The sequence below is a fragment of the Azolla caroliniana genome, unplaced genomic scaffold, assembly GCF_043228905.1.
Source record: "Azolla caroliniana isolate FFs.n. ecotype wild unplaced genomic scaffold, voAzoCaro1.0.p SCAF_2, whole genome shotgun sequence".
Taxonomy (NCBI): Eukaryota; Viridiplantae; Streptophyta; class Polypodiopsida; order Salviniales; family Salviniaceae; genus Azolla; species Azolla caroliniana.
Genome location: NW_028230437.1, coordinates 14,057,983 through 14,069,925, shown reverse-complemented (window position 1 = coordinate 14,069,925; position 11,943 = coordinate 14,057,983). Strand labels below are relative to the sequence as shown.

Here is an 11,943-nt window from a genome sequence, read left to right as displayed (position 1 = left end):
ATGCAATCTCTCAATGCTCATTGCTAGGGTTACCGTAGTGTTTCTCATTTAAACACATATAAAACTCTCTAGCGTGAAATTAATAACCTTATCATGAATTACATTAAACTTGAGTTGAGGAAGAATCAATTGGTTGAAGCAAAAAAAGAATAGATCATTTTGAACTTTAAAGATGAGTGGATATATATACAAACGCACAAGCACATGTTTCATCTTATGTTAGTAGCTCAATATTTTGTTTTATGGTTGGACATTAGGCTTATAACTTGGTAATATTCACAAAATATCATCCTACAATCCTGTATTATGCATCACACTACCAGGATATTTTAATTTCTTAGTTTCAAAGCTCTTTAGTTTTCTAATGTTGTAAATTGAAAGTGCCCTTCAAATCATGGATCTATTTAATATATTTTGGCAATATGATTATATAGATGCTACTACACATACAAATGGAAAAGTTTAAAACTGAATCTATAATGAAACTTTATGGAGTGAGGATCGTAACTATGATGTTGTTTTATTACTTCATTTGAGAAGGGCAAAGTTGATACATTGTTTTCATCTTCACTCTAGGATTAGGCATTGTGTTTGATAACTTCGTTGAAGATTATTATAGCCACAATATCTTTTTGACCCATGATTGGGTATTCATGCCAGAAGACATGTAAGTCACTTGAAGTGCTATCCACATATGGCATATGCCCATTCTAACAAAGATTTTGTGGGATAAAGAAAGTGTTGGGCTTTCCCCAAAGCCTAAGGGAGGCTTTCCAATTGATCTAGGTAAGAAATGTAACATGGTATCAAATCATATTAGGACATGGTTAGTAGATGGTTCCATAAAAACATATGTTGGGGAATATCAAGCATGTAAGAGATTTCTTTTATGATGAAAATTATATGTGAAATAACATTTCGAGAGTGATTAAAGACACATGAAAAGCAATTACACTATATATAGAAAACTAGATTGTTAATATCCATGTTGTAAAGACATTTTTTAGCAAAGGTAGTTTGTGGGTGAGCCTCGAATTGAGATTGTGAGAGAATAGGATGGAACCAAATCCATTGGGTAAAACATAACTTGAATTTATGACCATGATGCTACTTACCCCAAGTTTTACTAAATCTTAAATCTATAGTTTAATATGTGCAATCTTAAATCTATAGTTTAATCATTTGTGGGTATCTTACCGTCGTATTATATGCATATGATATGATGTATCAAGAAAACACTTTTAACATTATGCTTTACCACATAATGTCTTCCCTTTCTTTATACTAGTTGCATGCCCAACCAACCACAACAATTTCTTTAGTGAAAGTCCATTCTTCATGTCATAAAATACACATAGACCAAGACCAAAAGGGAAAATTTACAAATATCCAACAATAATAATGAGAATTGACCATAAAAGTCTCCTGATTTAGAATTTTACCAAGTCACCATTCCTTTTTCACAAAGCTAAGCTATTAGAATTGGACTAATAAGTGTGGTGAATGAACTTGTTGTTACTTCCTATAATGTCAACCAATTGCCAATTTAGCACAATTAACTATCATTCATGAACAAAGTTTGCACAACAAAACTGCTTGTTCATTATGCATATTTCTGAATTATTCAATATGTAAATATGTCTAAATTAGTAAAGGTTCTCAAAATTAGTAAATATGTCTAAACACATAATCAACTTCTAAAATACATTTAGCCTACAAGTATCCAATATTAAAATGGGGAAACCAAGGATTACATAAACTATCTTGTCTCCTCCTCCACAAATGCACACAAAACTCGTGCTAAAATGAGCACAAAACTCACGTATAGGAAATGATGGCCCATATGCACTATCTATATAGTTTGTAGGGGTGGCACGTGCACACATAAACTAAATCAAACCATATTGGACTTGCTACTCCAATATGGAGATCATATTGGGAAATCCATTGAGCCACTTCACCTATGTGAGTGGTACAAAACCACAACTTCCTTTCAATAATAACTAAAACAAAACACGAGGAAAAGGGAAGCTAGTCGAGAGAATTGATTGATGGTGAGGTTTCCTTGTGGTAATTTTAAGATAAAAAAACATATGCCTCCACTTCATTACAAATGTTCTTTGTGTCCACCTACCTCAAAATAAGCCACATTCAATATTATCATGGGTCAAGCGAGTGAGGATATACTTTTTTGAAAATGTATGGGTATTTATATTAGAGGAGCCAGGATACATTTCTCGAGGCATATTTTGCTTTCTTAAGGATGTATCGCTTCAAGTTTCAAGCATAAATAAGAGGTATAGCAACTCCAACCTGACATAAGTGAAGTCTTTCCACATCATTTAATATTTGAATGAAATCTAAATGATAAAAACATAAGAATGTATAACATGGCACACCATTACATATAGAAAACCATTGAAATGAAGGTCTTTGATGGATAACCAATTTGTTTAAAAATGGCTCCTTATTAAGGGTATGAAATGAGTGAAAACTTAGAGAATATGATGATCAATTGCGTTATTTGACTATAGTTTTGATTTTGTTTTAGGTTCTATATTGTTTAACCATTTCAATGTTCTTATGGATGATCTATAGGTGTGTTTACAACAAGCTAACATATTGGACAAATATGGCTGCCAATTCCATCTCCTTTGACATGTCTAATATGAATGAGGCTTATGCGCCAACAAATGCCTTGGCTTGTACACAAAACCCAGTAATTGAGCATTCAAACACTAATGCCTATTCACAAAATTCTCATATCATTCAACTGCCACCTCTAGGAAATACATCGGATATCATGGTGTTCAATGATAAACCAAAGCCTAATATGAGGAATACCATGATAAGTTGTGTCGAGCATGTTGATCTTCATGTTTCAAATGATTGTTCTCATGATCCTAGATCACATAACGAGTCTGCGAAAAACTTCATGGTTGCCCCAACTCTTCCTCACATAACGAATATGGAAGGGTCCAACATGGCGAACAAAGTGCCTCTTAATAATCCGATTCCAAATCCAAGCTCAATCAAAGAAGAGAAACTCAAACCGTCGCACTTGGAAGGGCCTCCTCCTCAACGAAAATCCACTTTCTTCCAAGCCACATTGAATTGTGTGAGCATGCTGTTGGGTATCCATCGGAGCTTTTTTTTTCTTCAGAATGCCTAATCTTAAATTCGTGAAGCACATGCATGTCACTTTCTTTTGCATAATCAACATAAGTAATAACTCGTGTGTTTGTAGTAATTAACTAGTGGCATTCATATGTAGCATATCTTTCAATCTTAGCGTAACAATTTACAATACTAGTGGGAAAACCTCAAGGGTGGGGCAGGAGTTCCGAAAGAAGGAAACAAAGAAAGATGTACTGACGTCTTCTAAGACCTAGGAAACAAATGTGTTTCCTTGACTGATGATTAGTAGTGAGTATTAGTAATTAGTATTAAACCACGGTTTTGAAAGGGAAGGGACGGGAAGGACTATATTGATTTAACTAGGTTAGGTACGTGTAACGTAAGTAAGTAAGCCTTAGAGATAAAGCAGCAAGCAGCAGCAGCACGTACGTATATGTATGTATTGAAGAAGAAGACCAACAACACACGCCATACATACATACATACATACATACATACATACATGCACATCTGTAAAGCGTAAAGCAGGCGTCTGTCTGACTGACTGAAGAGTGACTGAGGTGGATTTGCGCATTGGGTTGTTGGTAGGGTTAGGGATACTGTCGTCGCCGTTCGCAGTGGCACAGGCGGGCTGGATGGGTGCCATAATAGCGTTGCTCATCTCATGGAGCTATGGTTACGCAGCATATCTCATGGCCAAGTGTGTGCACTTCAACACGAGGTCCAAGATGTTGATGAAATCAGGGGGGAGTTATGAGGAGGTGGCGAGAGCCGCATTTGGGAAGCGAGCGGAGCACTTCATCAACGCGATCTTCTACATGGAGATAACGGGCACGTTGGTTGGCTACTGCATCAGTGTGGGCGACAACTTGGCCTACATTTTCGCCCCCCACGGGGGGGGGAGCTTCTTCGCTAGTGGGCTACTACCGGGCCTCACCGCCCGCAATTTCATGATGTTCCTTGCGGCCATGGTCATCCTGCCCACCGTCTGGTTGCGCGATTTGAGTGCCCTCTCCTTCACCTCCATGTGGTGCATCCTCACCACCTCCTGCTTATTGCTGGCCGTCCTCTTGGCTGCCACTGTGGACGGCCACATCGGCTTCTCTCACCCCATCCCCTTCCTCCGACTCTCCGGCATCCCAGTCGCTGCTGGCCTCTATGCCTTCTCCTTCGGCGGCACCAGCGTCTTCCCATCCATCTACATGTCCATGGAAGACCCCTCCAAGTTCAGCACCGTAAGTAAAAAGTAACTATCCCATCCCATCAAATATTCTTTCTTCTTCCTTCATTCATGGCTTTTTCAATTGAATACGTGTCGTCCTGCATAGCACATATGTATGTATACATACATATATGTATATAATATACATAATATGTATACATGCCATAGCATAGCATATGCCATACATAATATATAATATACATATGTATACATAATGCACAAACATACATATGTACATTAACATACATACACATACACATACACACACACACACACACGCAATGCAACAACGCAGGTGATCGTGGCGAGCTTCTCCATTGTGACGTCGTGCATGGCGGGGCTTGGGATTGCGGGCGCATACATGTTCGGGAATGGGACGGCGTCGCAGGTGACCCTGAACATGCCAACCCACCTGGTGACCTCCAAAATAATCCTCTGGATGACCGTCCTCACGCCCATGCTCAAGTTTGCTCTCCAACTCTCCCCAATAACTACCGCCTTAGAACTCCAGCTCTACCAGCGATGGAAAACATCCAAGACCTCCATGCTTTATGCTGTCAGTACGCTCCTCAGGTCTCTGGCGCTGGCTCTCATCGTCATTCTCGCCATGGTCTTCCCATACTTCGAGTATATCATAGCATTTGTTGGCTCCTCCATGACTATATCCATATGCATGATCTTTCCCTGCACCTTCTACCTCAAGTTCTATTGGGGACAGTTGAAGATGAGATCGGCTGTCTTCATAATCCTGTTAATTGTCGCCGGGATCATTGTCGGAGTGTGTGGTACCATCATCTCCATTCAAGGTCTCATCACCAAAAGATCTGACACCTAAAAATAAAACCCTTCCTCCTTTTTCTGCACTTTCACACACCCACCCATTCGTCATTACCAAGCTGATTGCAGTTTGATCGCCATTTCAGATAACAAGACTATACTATATCCATCCATCCATCCATCCATGCATGCATTTCAAGTACTCGTGTTGGTATTGCTAATATACCGCTGTTATCTATGTCAACGTCCTTCCAAGTTCAATTTATAATCTGAGTTCCCAGAGTGTGAGTGTGGTAAGAAGGAATACATCTACACCATAATTTCTGCACTCTTTCTTGACGAGAGTTGGACTTGGGTATACATACATACAGCAAACAGAGTTTATTATTGTCGGTGGGGAATGAGCGAATTCTCATAATAATTGTTATAGGAATGGAGACGATTGAATACCAACGTTTTTATTTTTCGTAGTCTCGTCTGAATTCCACTAACTATTGGGTGCAAATTTTTCCTCGTGAGCGGTTTTGCCCTTCTTCTCATGAATTGCGTTTTACTTACTTTCTATACTGGCTCTCTCGTGTCATCTCATCTGATCTCGTCAACGCATCCATCCATGTGTTGTGGAGAAATGGTCATTCCTGCACTCCACGCCGATGCCTTTCGTAAGTTTGTAACCAAGAAATGCTCATTCGTGGACTCCGCACTTCTTCAATTTCACTTTTCTTCTCGAAACAAAAATAGCATCAACATCTATAATGCAAACGCTACCAGAAAACAAAGCAGTTCTCTTAATTTTGGTACTATCGTCCAGTCAGTCCATCATCCAGGAACAGTTTGTTTCCCAAAACTGACAATTCTAAGATTGCCAATATATATATATATATATATACATATCATCGTCAAAAGCTCCAACTATGTGCAGGACAATTCTTATAATTATTAAAATGTTGTAGATTGTAGTGGAGGTTAATTCAAATAATCCCAAGTTTATAATATTGGTGCCCTAATGCAAACATTTAAATTCTGTACACCCCTGAATCTGGTCAAATTTTAGGATCGGATACTTTCTTAATTAGGCAGCACGATACAAAGCCAATATGTTGCTTTCTTTAACCCTAACCCTATAGCTTTCTTTTGTTGTTATCCATCCCCAGGAATATAATTTTAGAATGAAAGCCATGTAGTGTTAAGATTACCTCCCAACACCACAAAGAAACTATTAAGAGGTCAGTTACGCGGATATATGTAAAGACAAAATAATAGTTAACTGCACGAATATTTAGAAAAGAGAAAATAACAATTACAATTTATATCAAAATATTGCGCGCGCGCGCGAGAGAGAGAGTAATTATATTTTGATCAAGGCTCCCTCCTCTTTTTTCTAGTTTTTCTTTCACTTGTTCCAGTTTTATTACATGGCATCACAGCATTGTTGCATGATCTAAATCTCACAGTTGCCTTCTTCTACAACCAACAAAACTCTACATACATTACTTAAAATAAGAACAATACTATGGCAAGTTCAAGGCGTGAGTATAGGTTGGACAAACTAACGTTACAAAAGGGGAAGACTAAGATGGAGCTTCTACTTGATGTTGAGAACCTAAAAATCGATAGTCAAATGAATAGAAGGAGTGGCCAAAGCTAGACAAAAGAGCTACATTGGATGGAGCTTCTACTTGACTTGATGTTCAAGAGGTCTTCGACGTCACAAGTTGCACTAGTTGAGGGTAATCGCTGCCCTGTCTAATACACCTTCAACCATTGCGTCAAAGAAGTCAGTCCCCTCAAGGATATATCCCACGCTGCTGCTCAATTTAGAAATGGGAGGACTTCCCCATCCAATCGAATGATTAATATTTGAAGAGTTTAATTTGGGTTGATGGACAAGAAGAACTCTCTCTCTCTCTCTCTCTCTCTCTCTCTCTCTCTTCATAACCAAAACATGTAGATACATACATGGTTCTCAACCACTTTGATATATGTGATAATGTGTGTGACTCTTTTTATGCTTAGAATTTGGTAGGCATCGTCATGTTTTTAGAATCTCCGTTAGACACATTCTTCTTTAGAAATAAAGAAGTTCAAAATTTCAGGCAGGTTTCGTTCCGGGGTCCGCTCATCTCTGTAGAGAAGTTTCCCCAGGGATCCCACTACCCTAATAATAACCACATCCAAGTGCCACCTCAATTTATCCCCAACACATGTCTCACTTGAAAGGGCAGAAAAGAATATGTACTAACATGTTATTGTAGAGGAAACAACATTAACAATAGTCCTTGTCACAGTCAATCTTGAAGTTAGGTAGTACGTACATACCTACGTATGTCTGCTCTTGGAGAGTAGATGCATATCCCCAAGGGCATGTGAGTAAATTATAGAAGAATGTGTGCGGACACCCAAGGGCATGCATACCCCCATACTCCATAGATTGATCCTCACATACCAAACAAATATGCCCCTCCTCGATACATTCATCCAAACAGTTCGGCGTCTCCTAAGAGCAGACACCATGGGCCATTTGGACGCATCTTTGACCCTTGTTGGTTTCTTAGAGAGGGATTTGCCTCCATCAAAGTTTGAATTTCGAATTTCGCCGTGCATCCTACCTTATTATTGACAACAAAGTTTGAATTATGAATACCGGACCCTTTGATTTGCTTGAATTTACATGCTCCAAGACATTTACAACATTGAGTTAACCGTGTGAACGATGCCATGCCATTGGAGAGAGAGAGAGAATAACTTGGAAGGGTGTACCACTGAGTTTTAGAACTTTGTTATAATCTTTAAAACCTCTACTAAATAATGAAATTTTATTGCTTTGATGAAGCATTCGCCCCTCCATCTCCATCTCCATCTCCATAGCCTTGATCTTGGCAAGCATGTGAGTGTTCCTCTTCCACATTGGCCACCGGGTCTTGATGGCTCGAATGAAGAAGAGAACCGAAGGACCTCCAAAACTTTTTGGGTGGCAGAGGAGTGGCATTTAGTGGTGATGAATCCAGACAAGTGGCAGAGGTGGGATCAAGGTTGGCAAACCTTATTGTGCCAAGGATCCTTTCGGGCAGCTCGTCTTGAGATTGTCCCTCGAGTACAAAAGCGAGATCGACGGTGAGGCATGTGACACTTGCAAAAGCCAGGTGGACAATCGCATTGGCCACGATGGATGCCCCGATGTCGACGTCGATCTCCATGAAGTGGTGGTCCCTGGTGTAGTGGCATGTGACGGCCTTCCCCAAGAGGCAAGCACCTCGCTCACCCACAGCCGCTTTCACAAGCCATGGACCCTGGACAATGTTGGCAAGGAGCTTGAAGCGGGTGTTACGAAAGGAATCGTCATCGTCAAGGAAGCGTTGGAGCAAAGTGTGGCCTTTGTCATAGCTTGATTGGCCGCAGGAGGATGAAGAAGAAGAAGAAGCGTAGTAAAAGACGAGGCTATGATTGTCTTTGCTAGGGACTTGGAGGTTGATGGCCCAGATGAAGGGGATGATGCTGCTGCTGCTGCTGCTGCTGCTGTTCTTCCTTCGGATACGTTCTTGGAGGGCAGCGCGGACGCGGCCGTGCGGGTGCTTCATGATGTTGAAGATCTTGGTGGACGACTGGATCCAATCGAAAGCGATGGCTCTGAGGAGGGGCTCTCCGCCACATGTCTTCTTCTTGGATTCCATGTACGTTGAACTCCTCACTTGAAAGAGGTCGCCATGGGGAGACGACCAGCCATGCGTACACTTGTGGAGCTCTCGAAAGGGTAGGCCACCACCGTGCTTTAGTCTATTCATCCATTCTTCTTCTTCTTCTTCCTCGCCTGCTGCTCCTCCTCCTTTGCATTTCATAGCTTCCATGGACAATGCAGCACGTATCAATCTTCTTTACTAATTATACGGGAGTCAGAGTGAGAATAACAGAGAGCGTCATGGCTTTGTCGTTTACACCGCCACTGTTTATGCAGATCCATGACAGGAGCAGGAAAGAAGCAAACAGCGTACATATTGTTTAAGGAAATGCCAAGAAGGGAGAGAGAGAGAGAGAGAGAGAGAGAGAGAACCACCAGCACCAATTTTATTTTATTTTCTTTGGTTTTTTGTTTTGGCGGGGGGGGGGGGGGGGGGGTGGGGGTGGGGTGGATAAAGTCTTCATTAGTAGTAGAAAACCACAAGTTTCCAAACATTCAATCAATACATATTCCATTCTAAATTGCCATACCATTTGTGATCGGCACAAATGTGCAATATGTATGTATAGTGTACGTAGTGTGATGTACTATCAATACGGATGTGCAACATATATATATAATGTGTTCAGGTACAAGAAAAACGGGTGGGCCTAGGTCCTACTCGATAGCCTAGTCAATGTTTTCAAGATTGGTGATCCCAAACACAAAAATAAAACATACAAGCTCAAAACAAAAACAAAAAACCAATTCTATTGATTGTGGCCATATGTTTCTCAAGAAGCTCCTATTATAATTAATAAATGTTAACCAATTAATAAATAAGAAATAAATAGGTCCTTCCTCCATGAAATCAATGTCTCCACATGTACAACCATAACAACAAATGCACATTCGTACCAATCCTATCGGGGTCCTCATCGTTGTGATGTCTTTGCTGTCGACTCCTAGTTGAAACTGATTGTAGCTTGAGTAGAGATCACCAATAGAATAAATGAACCTTCCCACAAATGCTTCTGCGAACTCATCGATACTTGGACCAATTCTAAGATTGCGGATCATCACCTTATTCATTGGTTGAAGATCTTGTATGCACCTTAAGGTCCCATTCTTCTTTGGTATCGTGGACCACTTATTTGAGTAAGGAGCATTCGATGGTTCCAGAATTCCCATGTCGACCTTCTCTTTCAAGAGTTTGACTAATTTTGGAATGTGTGCTCTTGGGACTGGTATCAACTTCAGGTTCCATGACACATGCGGTATTGTGAATATCACCATTGGTTCTATTATCCTTGGATTAGTGCATCCAATTTCATTTGGATAGAATGCAAATGTTTTCCCATGTCTTTTGAGCATTTCCCGAAATGTGACTTCTTCTTTTGGCAAGAGAAATTTATCTTTCCCTATGCGAAGCTTCTCTCTTGTTTCTTTAGTGAATGTGTGTTTGATTCCTCTCAGATCCCTTAGGCTTGGATCCCATGCAACTTCCTTCATTCTTTGTCAGCTATCCTCAGGTACGGAATAACAACATGCTTTATTTTATTGTCCACCGTTTTGTATTTTATGTTAACTTATACCATCTCGGCCATGATACTTCGTTTATACTCGTCAATGGAAGCGTACATTTCAATGGAGTTTATCTGAGTTATTTGCTGGTTATGAGGGCTCAAGTCCATGACATTCTCCATTTCGCCGATGGTGTCATTAAATAAAGCTTCCACCATTACCCATTTGATGCTTTCATCGCCTTCCATTATTTCTTCTTCTCTTAAAGCTTCCTCGAAGCTTTGAATCCGAGACTTCTCTTTTTGTCAAATGTGCTTATTTTGCACACTCTATTAGGGGCTACGTATAACCCTCCTTCCACAAATTCGCGAACTTTCTTCCTTCTTGGGGGCATATGCTTGTTTGGACTACTCGCGCCCTACTCACAAATAGCCCGACCTAAAAATCTGAAGTATCTTCTCCGAGACTATCTCGCTTCCTTTCGTGGTTGGCATGTACAATCAATAACTGTATGACCTTCTTCCCATCAAGACTCCTTACTCGAGCAAATGCCGCACCATCGTCAAACACTTTAGTTTCCATCTAGGACGATGGCATGTACGGTTGACCTAGAATGATAGGATGGGATGCCGAGTCTTGAATACATTTTTTTGATCTATCTCGACATTGTCAATCCTGATAGGGATACTAAGACATGTGCCATATAGGTCTTCAATAGCTTTCATTGCCACACGGATCTTCCACCCATGATTTGTATTTATGGGCCATTTTCCCTTTTTGTAGATCTTAGTCGACATTGTCAGAACCAAGAGAAAAGATAGAATGACAGAAGAAAGATATAAAGAGATCACAAAAAGAGAACAATGAAATGATAAGAGAAGAATGATTGTATTAAGATCGAATGAGAATGGATACAATATAGGTGATGAAAGCTTAAGACTGGAGTTGATTCGAATTGGTTTGAGAAGAATTGTATGTCTATATTTATAGGTTCCTAAAGAATAGCCTAGAGATTTCTATAATGTTCTAGAATGTTCTTGTAAAGAATCGGATATGATTCTTGTGTAGCGGAAGAGATGTGTATGTGTGAGAGGATAGATATGAGAGAAGAGAAAACACAAGATAGATGAAAGAAAAATGAAGTACTCAAGAAGAAGGTGTATATTAACAAGGAGAATAACAAATACAAAATGTAGCATTACAAGGAGTCACAACCGACTCTCTATGAAGTAGGAAGAGGGTGCTTTATATAAGGTCACCCTCTCTCTTCATTAACTCACTACAATGTCCACTCTCTCTCTAGAATCAGGAATGTGAAGACTCATTAGTTATGTGTCATAGAATATGATTCTATGTAACATAGTCAATGTGTAGAGAGTGGTGTGACTCTTGACCTTTGAGTGATCATAGATTCTCAAAGGGTGTGTTCACACGTTGCACTAGGTTGAGCTTGATTCTCAACACACCCCCTCAAGCTCAACTCGGGCCGGTTCCTTTCGATTGATGTCCACTTGGGCTGGTATCCGGTTCGGACGATCTCCGGTGTTCGCTTCGGCTCGTACCCGGTTTAGACGGTATTCGGTTCTCTCTTGTACTCCCCCTCAAGCTTGGCAAGTCGGAGATCATC

At 40.3% G+C, this 11,943-nt stretch overlaps 2 protein-coding genes across 2 annotated transcripts; one reads left to right on the top strand and one right to left on the bottom strand.

The window, feature by feature from the left end:
- Positions 1 to 2,140: 2,140 nt before the first annotated feature.
- Positions 2,141 to 5,466, top strand: LOC147867394 (amino acid transporter AVT1H-like). Its single transcript, XM_087315174.1, has 4 exons — positions 2,141 to 2,297; positions 2,599 to 3,134; positions 3,727 to 4,373; positions 4,656 to 5,466. The coding sequence occupies exons 2-4, from the start codon at positions 2,633 to 2,635 to the stop codon at positions 5,193 to 5,195; spliced, it is 1,689 nt and encodes a 562-aa protein (XP_087171300.1). The 5' UTR covers positions 2,141 to 2,297; positions 2,599 to 2,632; the 3' UTR covers positions 5,196 to 5,466.
- A 2,487-nt stretch (positions 5,467 to 7,953) lies between these two features.
- LOC147867393 (protein ENHANCED DISEASE RESISTANCE 2-like) lies at positions 7,954 to 8,982 on the bottom strand. Its single transcript, XM_087315687.1, has one exon. It carries the CDS (start codon positions 8,980 to 8,982, stop codon positions 7,954 to 7,956), a length of 1,029 nt encoding a protein of 342 aa, XP_087171813.1.
- Positions 8,983 to 11,943: the final 2,961 nt, after the last annotated feature.

Excerpts from the sequence above, each read along its gene's own strand:
- LOC147867394 (XM_087315174.1), top strand. The coding sequence starts at position 2,633 with ATGGCTGCCAATTCCATCTCCTTTGACATGTCTAATATGAATGAGGCT. Across the intron at positions 3,135-3,726 it reads TTGTGTGAGCATGCTGTTGG|GGTTAGGGATACTGTCGTCG; the intron begins GTATCCATCGGA and ends GGTTGTTGGTAG. Across the intron at positions 4,374-4,655 it reads ACCCCTCCAAGTTCAGCACC|GTGATCGTGGCGAGCTTCTC; the intron begins GTAAGTAAAAAG and ends GCAACAACGCAG.
- LOC147867393 (XM_087315687.1), bottom strand. The coding sequence starts at position 8,982 with ATGGAAGCTATGAAATGCAAAGGAGGAGGAGCAGCAGGCGAGGAAGAA.